Source organism: Pundamilia nyererei, unplaced genomic scaffold (genome assembly GCF_000239375.1).
Source record: "Pundamilia nyererei isolate P.nyererei 1_Seehausen unplaced genomic scaffold, PunNye1.0 scaffold00289, whole genome shotgun sequence".
In the NCBI taxonomy this organism is placed as follows: Eukaryota; Metazoa; Chordata; class Actinopteri; order Cichliformes; family Cichlidae; genus Pundamilia; species Pundamilia nyererei.
Genome location: NW_005187690.1, coordinates 411,729 through 426,924, shown reverse-complemented (window position 1 = coordinate 426,924; position 15,196 = coordinate 411,729). Strand labels below are relative to the sequence as shown.

General features: G+C 39.9%; 1 protein-coding gene across 1 annotated transcript in view; it reads left to right on the top strand.

Annotated features, from left to right (window-relative positions):
* Nucleotides 1-15,196, top strand: part of LOC102196329 (neural-cadherin) — a 134,000-nt gene that overhangs the window by 60,115 nt on the left and 58,689 nt on the right. The window contains exons 3-10 of the mRNA XM_005750821.1: nucleotides 144-369; nucleotides 2,549-2,753; nucleotides 6,827-6,938; nucleotides 7,645-7,894; nucleotides 8,326-8,468; nucleotides 13,915-14,087; nucleotides 14,171-14,339; nucleotides 14,907-15,077. Coding sequence (XP_005750878.1) covers nucleotides 144-369; nucleotides 2,549-2,753; nucleotides 6,827-6,938; nucleotides 7,645-7,894; nucleotides 8,326-8,468; nucleotides 13,915-14,087; nucleotides 14,171-14,339; nucleotides 14,907-15,077 — 1,449 coding nt within the window. The remainder of the gene's footprint in view (nucleotides 1-143; nucleotides 370-2,548; nucleotides 2,754-6,826; nucleotides 6,939-7,644; nucleotides 7,895-8,325; nucleotides 8,469-13,914; nucleotides 14,088-14,170; nucleotides 14,340-14,906; nucleotides 15,078-15,196) is intronic.

Here is a 15,196-nt window from a genome sequence, read left to right as displayed (position 1 = left end):
TCTATCTATCTATCTATCTATCTATCTATCTATCTATCTATCTATCTATCTATCTATCTATCTATCTATCTATCTATCTATCTATCTATCTAACATTTAAACTAATGTTTTTAAAGGCAGAGTTTCCTTTTCTCTTTATAAAGGTGATGAGGAGTGCTTCGAGGTGGACCATCGTTCTGGGGAGATCAGGACAACCGGTCGACCTTTGACCCCCAGTAAGGAGTACCTCCTTCGGGTTCAGGCAGTGGATGGACATGGTCGTAAAGGGCCACCAGCCACTGTTGCTATCCTTGCAGGCTATCGGCCACCCCAGTTCACCAATTCCACGTACAGCCTGAATGTACCAGAGAACATACCCGTTGGCCAACCGTGAGTCCCTACAGCAGTTTGACATGTTGTTATCCCTTGTTTGTGTGTATGCTCTGTGAATAACACTTACAGCATTATAACCACCTGGCTATGCTGTTGAGGCTTCACATTTAGTAAGTTGTATACACTCCAAGACACTCGAAAGTTCTGTAATACGTCAAGATCTTAGTGGCTAATCTTTTAAATCCTGTAAAATGCAAGATGGCATCTGAGACATTTCATCTAAACTGCCAGACTGCTATTATACATTTTAGCCCTTCACAAGTCAATTAGGTCTCACAGGTTTACCAGTTTCTTTGGAAATATATGCCTTATGCATACATACAGTGAAACTCCCAAAGAATAGCATTGGATGTTTATTTGCAGTATAAGTTGTTAACTTAAAAGAAGCTTTTTGCTACATATAATATAAACCTCAATAAGTAAAAAAGGTGAAAGTGACAGTGTTAAGTTTTTCTTTTTCTTATCATTCCTTGTTACAGATCCTTCTCTACTCGACAAATTCTGAAGTCTTATTTTTAGCATTTAGGCCTCCACCAGTTACACCAGTTAAACCAGAAGACGCCATCTTGTGTGGTCTATTGACAATGACGGGTTCACCCTTTGCATGGATGTACAGATGTGTACAAACCAAAATGCCTGGCAGTTAACACATAAAAATAAATACTAAGCGCATATTTCCTGTATGATCCATTAGTACAAGTTTTGATACAGCACCTTATGCTGCTTTGTATCAAGCAACTGCATTAGAACTGATCCAACAGGTACCAGTTTTATGTGCTTTTAATTTATATGTTTGTATATGTTACTGACAGGGTTATACACAGAGAGACATATTAGAAGTACTTGTAATCTTACATCTGGTACTGTTGTTGTGAGCAGGTTTTATTAACAAAAGTGTCTGTTTATATTTCTGACTCCATATATACAGAAACATGATTTGCATTCCACTGCCTCAGACACAGAATGTGAAAATGGCATTTTGTGCATGTGTGTGTCTGTCTGTGTGTGCCTGCTCCCTTGCTTTGCATGTCATGTGATGCATGAAAAGATGAGCCCTGTAGAGCGAGACAAAAGGAAAGAAGAAGAAGGAGGAGGAGGGAGAGGTGGAGGGATGTGGAGAGCGTGAAGGGATGATAGAGGAAGGAAGGAGAGGGAAGAGAAGAAAATGAAGGATAGAGGGATGATGCAGAGAAGGCTGGGGTGGGTGGAGGTGGTTGAAGAGGACCCAGATGTATGAGTGTGGCCTGAGGCTGAGAATTTGAAAGTGTGGCAAATTCAAATATTTATTAAAAGCGAGGTCTGGATAAACATGAAGGAGAGTGTGTGTGTGAATCCTCGGGGCTGCTGGCGCAAAGCACATTGTATTAATATCCAAGTATCCATGCCACCCTGTGAGCAGTGTGTCTGTGGGTGTATCTCTGCATGTGGTTTCTGTGTGTCTCTTCTTCTATTATGTCCCTTTTATTTGTTTTTATGTCCTCACATGCACGTGTCCTCTGACCGTATGTGCGTCTGTGCATACCTGTGTGTTAGTTTATGTTAAATTGATTAAGCGGGTTGCAATGGTGTCTGAGTTCAGAATAATCAATGATGGCTGCAGACTTTAAACGCAGCACTGGAGCTCGACCAGCACGTCACAGCTCCTCTTCACTTTATAAGTCTGTTTGGAAAAAGAAATGCAGATCAGCTTTCTGCAGACCTGTGGTCATGTTTATACTTTGGGCAAGGCACACCAAGTTCATTCAAAGAAATTCAAAGTGCTTTACACAGATAAAAACAGGAATACAAGCAATAAAAATAACAACAGTGCTAAAGTAGGTAAGGAAATGTCACAACCAATGTGTAATGACATTTAAAGAACTACAAAAGATATGGAAATTTCTCAATATTTTCTACTTTTAGGGGGCTTAGCTAACAGTTCCCCCGCGGCTGCAGTATTTTTGCTAAGCCATGCTAAGACATGACTTGGAGCTGACTGTGAAGTGGTGCACACATTAAAACTAACACAGTATTTTATCTGATTCAGCAGAAGATAGAGGTCTAAGAAGAGGATTTCATAAAATCTTGGAGAACTCAAGTCTATTTTTCCCTTTATTTTCTCTTTCTGGTAAGAAAACTGTTGCTAATGTTGCTTAAATTTCTTGCTTTGTGTGTGTTTATGTCCACGTCCATGTAGAGTTGCAGTTGTCCATGCTGTCTCCTTCCAGAAGAAGAGTCTCTCATACATGCTACTGGTTAATCCAGGGAATTTGTTTAGCATCAACCAGGAGAGCGGAGCGCTTAGCCTCACCAGGAACGTCGACTATGAGAGTGGTCACAACCTGCACACCCTGCAGGTCCGAGCTTCTGAACCCGACACCGGCCTTAGCAGCGTGGCAGAGGTACAGCTACACTACCAAGCATGCAAATATACTATTTATTAATCTGTGTAAAGTGACTAATACTTTTACAAGTTTGATGTGTGAATGCAAGCTCTAAATTTATACATCCATGTCAACAGCATGTAGCTACAGCTTTAACACACAGCTTTATCTTTTGGGACAAAGTTATGGTCCCGTGCACTGCAGTTAAAACAATAACCAGGGAAAAATAACACTCAGACAACCTGATAATTGAAAACAGAAGTTAGAGAGTGATTGAAAATAATTTATTATATCTGATAACTGGTGGAGAATGGTAGGCACTCTAAGTGTTCACACATCAATGGCATATTAAACTCTTACAGTCGAATCACATGATGGCCATGGAGTATTATGGTGTGAATTGGAAGGTCAATACAGAGTTGTAAGTGTTACCACAGCCTCTGAAATAAATCCACAGCTCATCATCACACATATCTGAGAACATGTAAGGGTGTTGACCCTTGACAGTTCGGCATACCACTTCTCTGATGAAAACTCATTAATTTAAAATGAGAAAGAAAGTGCTGCTGCTGAATCAGATGCTGTGATGCAACTCTTTCATTTACTGTTTATTAAATTTATGTGTTTATTTTGCAAGCATACCACTAAAAACAAACTGCTGAGCATCCCGTGAAGCTCTCATGATGAAAACTCAGTGAAATGCACAAGTTCAAAGCTGCGTTCAGAATTTAGGAATCACTTAGGAATCAGCAGTTTTGTGGTGCAGGAGCCTTCTTTTTATTTTGTTACAGGGTTTGCACAATAATAGATTATATGTGGCTCGAGCACACACACACACACACACACACACATACGTAAAGTGCAAAAGCCTGGTTGCTAAGTACTGACTTTTACCCTCAGAGTAAGCTTTGAAGACTTAATACAACAGATATCTACATCTGTTCACATTAACACACACTCCCACAAGCACACACACCAAGAGAAATCCATTATCACCTGCTCTCAGTGTCCAGATGGTTGAGACACAGAGAGAATAGCTGCTAAACTACCAGTGTCCCCCAAAGGCCACTGCTGCTCTATAAGCTTGGCTGGCTAATTCACTATAAATGCCCTGCCTGTTCGTGCATGCCAGTGTGTGTGTGTGTGTGTGTGCATGTGTGCGTGTGTGTGTGTGTGCATGTGTGCGTGTGTGTGTGTGCATGTGTGCGTGTGTGTGTGTGAGTGAGTGCGTGTGCATGTAAAAGAGAGAGAGGGGGTTTTGCAGCACTGCTTATGTTGCACCTTACTGTAGCTTCTGCGGTTTTTATTGCCTCTGGCTTCATCACCTTCATCAGACATTTTAAAGCCGTCAACATGTCTCTGTCTCTTTCCATTGTTCAGTCGAACAGCTTTATATTGACATTTGGTGTCAAGCTTAGTACCTTTTTTTGACTGTTAATATTATATGAATCTAGACTACACACGTTTTCCCAATTTTCTCAATATAGAAACCCCAAGACTTCAAGATAGTTTCAATAACACACTAAAATAGCATCTCTTTGCCACCTGTAAAGGAAAAACATCTTTAAATATATAACAGAGAAGGGAATTTAGGTTAAAAAAAATTATGTCCGTGAGCAGCTATTGGTTTGTTATTGAACCATTAGTTTATAAGTACACTTGTCTTTGCCTGAACTATATAAAGAATCCATCTTCACCCAGTATATGGGAATTGGCTGATGGGAATTTTCCCCCAAAATTTAGGTACATGACCTTTTGTCTACTTGGTGGAGATCCAAAAATGTCTAATAGACACACCAAGTCTCTCCAAAGTGTAAAATGGATATGCATGCAAGTTGCAGTACCAGCAGAGGGAGATATTTTTATTCCAGGCTACCATGAAAATAATCACATGAAAGTGTTTAAACAGACATTATTAACACATTTAAATACATATTAGCCACCTAGCTTAATTGTCTCTAGTGATGAAGGACACTGGAATGTATTTCATACCTTCCTTGCTCACTAGCGACCTCTTGGCTTTAAATATAGTATCTCCCCCTGCTGGTACTAAAATTTGTGCACGTGTGTTCATTTCACTCTTTGGAGAGGCCTGAAGTGTGAAATGGACACGGTGGACCGGCCTGTCTATTACATGGTTTGCTATGATATCGTGCTGGGAGATCAGAGGCTAGATCTCCAACACCACTGGCTGAAATGCAGCCCCACACCATGAATGACTGTACATACTCACTCCTGTCCTTTTCTTCCAACCACCTCTGTACATACTCGTGAAAATTTGAAACAAAAAAAGTTTGAATTCATCACTCCAGAAGACCTGTTTCCAATGATTTTCATTCCAGTTCTTATATAATTTGGCACAACTTAGCCAAGATGGATAAACAGAAGAAATGCCAAGTTCTCAGCTGAAAGCTCTTCATGCCTGTCAAACGGTGTTATCTTTGTGTTTTTACTTGGTTTTTGTATTTATCACTTTCAAGTAACAACTGGTCAAATCTATTAACCATATGAAATCAATTTCTTAGCAGATATTACAGAAAAAGTGTATTTGTGGTGTTTCATAAAGCTCTCAACTTTAACAATGTTTTCTATTACTAATAAACACTTGCTCTTATTCTTCATGCACAAATGAATCCCCCAGAAATGAAAAATGTTTTCTGTCAGTAAAAATAAGTCACACAAATCATGTGCAGCAAAGGATAAAATCAAGTAATTACTGTTATCAAGTGATTACTATTTGCACCACAGTGACTGCAGTCAGTGCTTCTGCCTTTGTGTCTCTCCGATGTAAAAAGGTGTGTATGTGCTTCTTTCTTTTGTATCAGTCTTTCAGCATAGGAAATATTTATTCACCTGTTGAGTTGGATGTTAAAAAAAAAAACTAATAAGGAATAGCGTTACTGTTTACGCTTCTAAATATTCAGTGCATGTTTGCAGAAGCAGTCATGCATCTAAATCCTCTCTGCTCGCCTCTCCTCTGCCCTGCTGTTATTACTGAACAGGTGGTGTGTCAAAGGTTCAGGACTGCCGAGAAAATCTGTGCTCAAGTGGTCATGTCTGCAGCCTTACCAGTTAAATCAGGCTTTATGGGAATGGAAAATAGCATTTTGGTTGGGCTCCAAGAACTCGGGATAGTGGGTGAAACTAAACTGAAACAGCAGAGAGGTGATGATGCAGAGGCTCAAGGTTTAGGACGTTTGAAGGAGAAGTGGGGAGAACGAGAAAATATTTTTCATCCTCGACCAGAGGACATGTCTTCACAATGTTTGCTTCAATTATCTTGAAAAGTATATACGTTTAATAAAGTCAGAGTGTCTGCTGTGAATTTTACACTAAGACATTCTAGTTTCTTGTGATAAGAAATAGAAAATGTCTGAAAACAAAACAAAAATGACTTTAAATTTACATCTTCATGGTTTTTCTCTTCATTCTGTCATAGGCACTGGTTTGATTGGGTCTTTTGATTTTGATTAGTTTAATATAAACCTGAAAGAAAGAATTTGTCTGCCTGATTTCTTCTTTTGTGTGTGTATCCCATAATAAACTGCATTATACAATCAAAAAAGCTCTGACATAAAATAACGCCACCCTGATGAATCACAAAATACTGCTCTTGTAATCAAATTGAAAAAACTGATTACATCCCTACCAGCTGTGTCTGTCAAATCATTGCTTAACCATTAAATTTCATGAAGATGGCTTTTTTATTCAGAGGACAGGACAATGTTTTAAGGACAAATAAGTTAAGAACCCTAAGTTAACTTTGTTTTGTGAAGACTCCTGATTATAAATTTTATACACTCTATGTATAGTCGCAGCTTGAGTTGCCACTATACATGGAGTGTAGATAAATCAGATAAATCAGCAGATAAAGCTCCATCTTTATCTACTGTAGCAGTCATTAAAATGTAGTCGAATCAGTGATTATGTGTGACCCAATTCTTTTTTTGTGTGTCATACTTCCCAAAGCTTTACTTACTGTGATGAAATAACTCACCTGTTCGCTCCTGCTGGCTCACGCTGAAATGAATATGAAACCAACATAAAGTATAATCTGATACCAGATAATAACAGTGGGATGCTCCCTGCAGGTGGTTGTACACATAACGGATGAGAATGACTGCACACCAGAGTTCCTCCACTCTATCTACACCAGAGACAACATACCTGAGAGCATCGCACCTGGAACCTCACTGCTGCAAGGTAACACACACACTGATCTGTCAAGTAGGGTCTGTGTGAACACAAAACCAACACATTACACCTGTGGTTAGACTGTACAGCTTGTGTGTGTGTGTGTGTGTGTGTGTGTGTGTGTGTGTGTGTGTGTGTGTGTGTGTGTGTGTGTGTGAGTCAGAGCCATCTGTCATAGCTGCTGGTGACTGGTTGAGATCAAACACTCCAACTTCAGCGAGGCTTTGCTCTTATTAGGCGGGCAGCCAGCATCACATCCTCACACACATGCTTATTTTTCCCTCTATCTTTGCGAGGACTCTTGTTGACATACTACATTACTGAGCTCCTTAACCGAACCTGAACCTTAAAACTATGTCTGAACCTCCAAGCACGTCTTTGAAGATTTTATCCTACAGTGAAGACTAACTACATCAATCTCAAGGCTGCAAACTCAGATTGGTCCTCACAGAGACAGACAAGTACACATAATCATACATACATTACAACAGTGGACAAACTAAGTTATTAATAAAAATGTCTCCCTTCTTCTTCTTTTTCCACCTTATCCAATCTCTTCATCTCTGTTTCCTACTCCTCTCACCTCTATCTTTACAACCATCTTCTGTGAGCCCTTCTTTCTGTTCCTTATTTACCCCACGTTATCTTCTGCACTTTACAACTAATTTTCTTTCTTCTTTCACCTCTCTCCTCACCCTACCCACCTCCCATCCAGTACTTGCCCGGGACTGTGACTCCGGGATAAACTCGGAGATCTCATACTTCGTTCCCAGCAGTGACTTCAGCATCACATCTGGGGGTGTGGTCAGCCCCGCCCGTCGCTTGGACTATGAGCGCCCTAATCACATCTATGAGTTTTTGGTGGTTGCAGTGGATGCAGGAACACCCCCTCGCACCGGGACAGCCTCAATCCGCATCCGAGTCGCCAACACCAATGACGAGGCACCCATCTTTTCACAGAGCGTGTAAGAATTATCCTCATTCTTCTACTCTTTGCAGGAGTTTTCATTTTTTGTCACCTTTTGAATTGTTAATACAACTTTGTTTAATAATGAACATCAGCTGTGAGCTTTCTCTCTCTCTTTTTTTCCTGCCTCACCCCTGTCGCTGTCTGGGTCTCTCGCCCACAGAGTCAATCTGTTAATTAAGTTTGTTTTTAACTCAGAATCTATTTTTAATCCCACTGTTCTCTTCCATCTGTTTTCACTTCATCTTCACCTCTCCTCTCTCTTTCACACTTCTACTTTTTTATTGAACTTTTTTCTCATTCTGGCATCAGCCTATTTTTCTTTTCATACATTAATACCCTTTCATGACATCTTTCATCTCTTTACGTCTGCAAAGTGCTTGTATGCAGTAAAGAAATAACACATCTTTCTCTCTTCCTCTCTGTTAGTTATAAGACCTTCCTAAGTGAGGATGCCGGTCCTGACACTCTGGTTGCCATCGTTCATGCCAACGACCCGGACGGAGATGGCGTCTCCTACGCCATCACTGGAGGCAATGAGGATAGCAATTTCCTGCTTGACAACCAGAAGGGTAAGGGAGCGGCAGCTGGTGTACATAAAATGTGTTTCTTCTTTTATGTAAACACAAATAAGACAGCAAGCAGCTGAAGCTGAAGGCCAGCAGCAGCTTCTAGTCCAGGTTATTTTTCCTCAGGACACAGAGGAAGTGGGTTCAGGTGAGATTGGCTGAGATGTGGGTGCCAAGAAACCTAAAGATGGAGACAGATTCCACCTGTTCTCCATTTATAATGAGTGGACCTGTCTGAGCCTCCTGAAGTCCATTATGAGCTCAGCTTCAGATTATTTTTTGAGCACCAACAGGACACATTCTCTACCTCTTCCCTGAAGGCTGTGTCATCTTCATCAGAGATGAGCCCAACCACGTTGGTGTCATCAGCATACTTGACTATGATGTTGGTTCGGTGGTTTATTATAGTCATAGGTGTCCAGGGGATACAGTAGGGGACTGAGATCCAGCCCTGTGGGGATCTGGTGCTGAGTGACAGTAGGGTTGAGAGGTGGGGGCTGAGTGGGACTGATTGAGGCCGTTTGGTTAAGGAGTCTTTGATACAGGAGCAGGTGGCAGGGGGTTTGAAGGTGGCCCAGTTTGGTGGTGATATAGCACTTCACAAAATGTACTTGCAAAGTGCTTTAAATAACATGAAAATAGATGTACGCTCTAGCATTTTGCTTATTAGGAAATGAGCACAACAGGTTTTCAGGCAAACCACGAAGCCAAATTTAATTGGCAGTCCAAGTACATCTGATAACGGTTGATCTTAACGCCAACCCTCATTGGCTGATAATTCATCTCATATCCTTCTACACATCCAACTGGCATATCTCATATAGGGCACACTATTGATAAGGTTTTACCCCTCCCCACAGTTGCTGCAAGCCACTTCATGTGCTTCTATCCTGGGTTTAACTAATCGGTGTCATGTTCACTGCCATTGCAGAGCAATACCACCAAGTTAAAATTACTGCAGACATAAATAACAATCTGCTTTTAATTATAGTGGTTCTGACCAAACTCAACTAGTAGTGACATGCTTGCAGTTTATCCAGTCTCAACTTTTCTTGAGGGGGCAGGAAAAGAGCAGCTAATTACGCTAATGAATGCTGAGCTGCAGCTCGGATTTATTAAATGACTCATGAACAATTGTGTAGACTTTACGTAATGTATATGCATGCACTAATGTTTTACAACTAGAGCATCTCTCAGAGCACAAAGCAAAAAACTGCAAGTCATCTTCATCCAATCAAATAGACGAGACATGGAAGGCAGAGACGCTAACAGGTGGTTATAAAGGTAAAAAAGCCCTAAATATCCTAAGAAATCCAACTGATCTGGCTTTTAAGAGTTTTCAAGCAGAAACCAAGAGATGTTCTGGTCATCTTACGATTGGTCACTTTCAGTGCATCACAGCTGCACACAGCTTTTTGATTGACAGTTTCTGTTCCACTGCTACACTGTGTGAACATCAAGAGAAAGGGCAGTTAATATAGTAAGGTTCATCCAGATGAATTAATGCATCTAAAAGGAACAGACCTACATGCATTTGCTATGATTATTATAGTAAGACAGTGAAAAAAAAAAGTAATTATTATTAGAATAAGTAAATATTCTCTTCCTTTGACCAGTACTTGTTGTGATATATTCCCATGGACCGACAGCAGCGATGTCTGCTTTGAATAGCACAAAAACTCATTAACTGATTATGAGCATTTTATTTGTTTGCCAGCAAAGTAGCTTTAACAGACACAAACAACACAAACAATAACTTTTATACACACACAAAACAGCAGCAGCATTCAGATCACTCTACCAAGCTGCACACACATATACACTCACAGAATAAAGTGATTGTTGCCATGGTGACGAGTATTTGGGATAAAGCTTGGTAGCATTAACAAGGCCAGTGAACCCCCCCTAGAAAACACGCACACACAAGCACGCATAAATAGAAAGAACATGAACACACAAATGTAGAATCGGTGCAGGAATATATAAACTATTAGAATATAAACTATTTGACATAATTGACTCATTTACATATTTGTCTCTGTGTCTTTGTGAGGGTCAGTTTGAGCTAAGAATTTTTTTTTATTGGTTCTCAGTTTGGGGCAGAATTAAAGAGAAATTCACTGTTTCATACTGCATTTAGGTAAAAGGTGAACACCTTTCACACACACTTACTGATTGGGACCACTTGACAACAAGAAGATAAGCTTGTAGGCATTTTATTACCATTTCGAATCCTTTTTTTCTTTTGTGATTTTTTTAAAATCACATTGCATTTCTGAATGTTTCCTTTTCCCTTGCGCTGTTTATTTTCCTTGTGCTTTAAATTGAGTGTAGATAATTGCTTCTTGACCTCTCCTGCCTTATCTGATTCATTCATATTTAAAGGATGTTACTGTGTTGTATGTGTGTGCAAATAAAAAAAAACTGTATTCACTGAGGGTGAGGCGCCAGGGGTTGCATCATGTCCATGAGTTTTCTCACAAAAGTACAAGTATAAATGTGTATGTCAGAGAAAGACACTTTAAAGATAAAGTTCATATGCAGCAGTGAGATGTTCAGTCATATTTTTGCATGTTTATCTGTGTGTGTGTGTGTTCATGTGTATGTGTCTTTTTCTCTCTAAGCCGCTGTGCCACCTTATCACCCAGCATGCACTGCTGCACTGCTCTGTGCCCCACGCACATATGCGTCCATGCACAAAGAGATATAAACATGAACATTTGCACATAAATGATATTTTAAGACTGTCTCTCTCTCTTACACACACACGCACGCGCGAACTTCAGCAGCAGATGGCCTTTGGCTTGCTTGGCTGTTCTGCTTTGTCACTTCAAAGAGTTCTGAAGTATTTTCATGTAGATGTGTTCGCTCTCTCTCTCTCCCAGCCTCTGTGTCTCTATTCATGTTTCTACCAAAGCAGCTTATTTGTTTGTTTGTTTGCACTGCTGCTCTGTTATGTTAATGTGCAAGTGATTGTTAGCGCAGAAAAATATGACATTTGTTTTAGGCCAGAGTTAAACTAATGCGAGCTTTTTTACTGGCTGCAGTTTGTGCCAACAATCTGTGCTGTTGGTGACCCACAGAGCAGAAAACATCACAGCAATGCGTTTCATCTATGTTGTTTTTAAGCTCAACGTGTCAGTTGTCCTTTACACCAACTTAAGCTTTTACCATTGTGGACACAGAGGCTGGGAGCCTCCATCCACAGACATTCGGCATTTGTATGTGTATAACTCAAACGATGGGAAAATAACCAGAAAATAGCCTGTCACAAATTTAAAAGAACATAACATCATTACATAAAACTCTGAATCCAAAAAAGCTGTGACACTGTGTAAAAGATAAATAAAAACAAGATATATTTGCATTGATATGCAAATATAAACCTATATTTTATAGACAGTAGAACATAGAAAACATAGTAAATTTTTAAAATGACAAAATGTACAATTTCTAGTGCAACCCCTAAGGTATTTATCTTTCTCCTGGTGAATGTGTAAATCAAACAGCGACAGGTCTCACACAATTTAAGACAGGGCCGTCCCTTAAACATCTGGGAACTATATAAACCAGTTGGTGGACCTTTGTGAGAGGAATGTTGGTCCATTCCTGTCTGATGTAGGATAAAGCTGTTCAACAGTCCTGACTCATCTTTGTCCTTGGTTGACTTTTTTGCTGTGTTTTCAATTTGTCTAAGGTCTGGACTGCAGACCAGCTAGTTCGGTATCCAGACTCTTCAGATGCAGTAAATGGTTTAGAGTTGTTATTGTTAAGCATATGCAGGGTCTTCCCTGGAAAAGATTTTGTCTGGATGTATGTGTTGCTCTAAAACCTTTGTATACCTTTAATCATTGATGGAGCCTTTCCAGTTGTACAAGCTGCCATTTCCACAGGCACTGATTGACTCCCCATACCAACACCATCAGAGATGCAGGCTTTTCAACTGAGTTTTCATAACAACCCAGATGGTCCCTCTTCTCTTTAGCCTAGAAGATTTGACATCCATGTTTTTCAAGAAGAATTTCAAATTCTGATTTGTTTGACCACAGGACAGTTTGTCTCAGTCCATTTTAAACTAGCTTTGATCTACATTTGTGGAGAAACTATGTTCATAGGCAATGATATCTAGACATTTCCTGAGTCTCTGCAATGGTTTCTTGGACAGAATTGTTCGTGTTTTTAATGGAGTTCTGCCTGAGGTCCCAAAGACCAAAATATTGATTTTCATCTTTGTCCCCACAGAGATTTCTCATGTAGATGATGAGATATTTAAAGTCTTCAGAATTTTACATCGAGGAACTTTGCTAAGATGCTCTTTTTTTGTACCCAATCATATTCCTGACCTGATGCCACTCTACTTAGTTCCAAAATGTTCCTCCAGTTCAAATAACTGATATGTTCTACTCTGAGTGAAATAGGGTTTAGTAAGATTTGCACATCATTTTGTTTTTTTTTACATTTTACACAGCATCCCAATTTTTTTGGAATTGGTATTGTAACTGAGCCACTCAATTTTATTAATAATGCTTCATCTAACACTTGGTGTGCACCAGCCTTTGTATCAGAGTCATTTGCCATCTCATAATGAGAGATATTAGTAGCCTGGTAAAGTGTAAATAGCATTGAAAAAAGAAGCTGAACACCCAACTGAAAACACTTCCATACAGAATTCAGTGTATTTAAAGCAAAGTCAGTGAGCGTTTATAATTTGCAATTACATGTCTTGTTAAGGTGACTTAAAAATGTCAAATAGTTGAGGTGAAATTGAGGCCCTTTTTAAAGCCACAAACATCCTGCAGTTTCACTTTTATGATGTCTTTGAGGGAAAGCATGAACAGCAGCACTTACACTCTGTGTTCTCCTCCAGAGGAACGTGTAAAGTGAACAGTGTCCCCTGGCATTAGAAACCACTTTTGGATGAAACATGAAAGAAGCTGAAATTTGTATTTCTCCCTGTAGAAAATGTTGATTTTTATTCTATTTTTTTTTTTTTTTTAATCTGCTAAATAAAAGGAAACCACGAGCCCTGCCAACCAACACCAGCCCTCTGTCATATTTAAAGATGTGTTGATTACTTTTGGACTTTATCTGAAGACAAAAATGGTGTAAAAGAAGTAAAAGAAACAAAAGTAAAGGCACAAAATAACAAAAAGGCTACTGACCATTAAGTGTTGTAGCTGCTAAAGGATAAAGCTATTTTATATAGAGTTTAGTGTGGCCCAATCTAAAGGCTTGAAAATGTCACAAGATATAACTTGAACTTTCATTATGTCCCTTTTTTTCTGAAGGTATAAATTTAGCCCCAAGCAATTTGATCTGAGTCTTTTTGTGAATTATATTACAACTCTTAGAAATGTCAGAAAGTCCACCTGCACATATTCAATTTGAATCTGACAAAAAAACCTTTTCTACCCTATTTGATTTGCCCCACCTGTATTTGTGTGTTTAGGTATTATTAAGCTGCGGCGGAGTCCTCCTCCACGCCTGAGGGGGCCACAGTACGTCCTCAACATCACTGCCACGGATGACAACGCATCTGGTGGGCCATACCCACTCAGCAGCTCAGCGCAGGTCATTGTGGGAATAAATGACATCAACAACAACAAACCACTGTTCAAGGAGGTGAGTCGAGTTATTATTTATTTTTACGTTATTGCAAATTAAATGACAAATTCTGACCCCTGACTTTGCTGTTTGGTTGTCAGTGTCAGAACTATAGCCTGAACGCAGCAGTCCTGGAGAATCAGCCTCCAGGAACGTTCGTCCTGCGCGTCCAGGCTCATGATGCTGACATGGGCGTCAATGGAGAGGTCAAATATGGCATAATGAACAGAGACGGAGTGGCATCTGGTTTTGATATTGATCCTGATACTGGTAAGCTCAGAAACACTCATTATAATTTCTACAAACAGTTCTTCCACAGCTTCTTTATTCAGCTACTCCTTTTCGGTATTTCCACAGTAGATCATCTGCCTCACCATATTCCTCACACCTTCTTCTGTCACTCCAACCATCTGCATTTCCTCCTTCACTACATCCATGAACCTTCACAATGGTCTTCCTCTTTTCTTCCCGCCTGGCAGCTCCATGTTTAACATTCTTTTGTCACAATCCCTCCTTTCTATATATTATCAAAATCTCAGCCTTCCCTCTTTCTTACTTTTTTTCCAAATCGCTCAACCACAGCTTTTCCTCTGGTATGCTCATTTCTAAAGCTGTCCTTTCTGGTCGTATCCAACAAAAATCTTGGAATCTTAATTCACAAACACCTCTTTGAGTTAGTTTCTTATGTGATTAAGGTTTTACTGTCTTATCAAATATGTGTGTTTCAAAAGTTTCTACACACACAGTACCTGTTGGCTATCAGAAAAGCTTTACAATTCAGTCCAAACAATGACAAACTGAAATTCTAAGTGTGCTAATGTCCTCACTGTGTGTCAGGTGTGATAACCACAGCAGTGAGTTTTGACCGGGAGCGTCAGAGGGAGTATACTTTGTCTGTGACGGCCACCGATCAAGCAGAAGAGCCGCTCATTGGAATCTGTCAGATCACAGTGCAGATCTCAGATCAGAATGACAACGACCCCAAGTTTGAAAACAGCCGCTACCAGTGTGAGTACCATCACGACTCCTCCCAGTGACTTAGTCCGTCCGCTTCTTGTTCAACACAAAAACATCCTGTAGCTGTGTGTTTTGAGGGAGCAGAGGAAGTGTAGAAACCGTGTATTTGT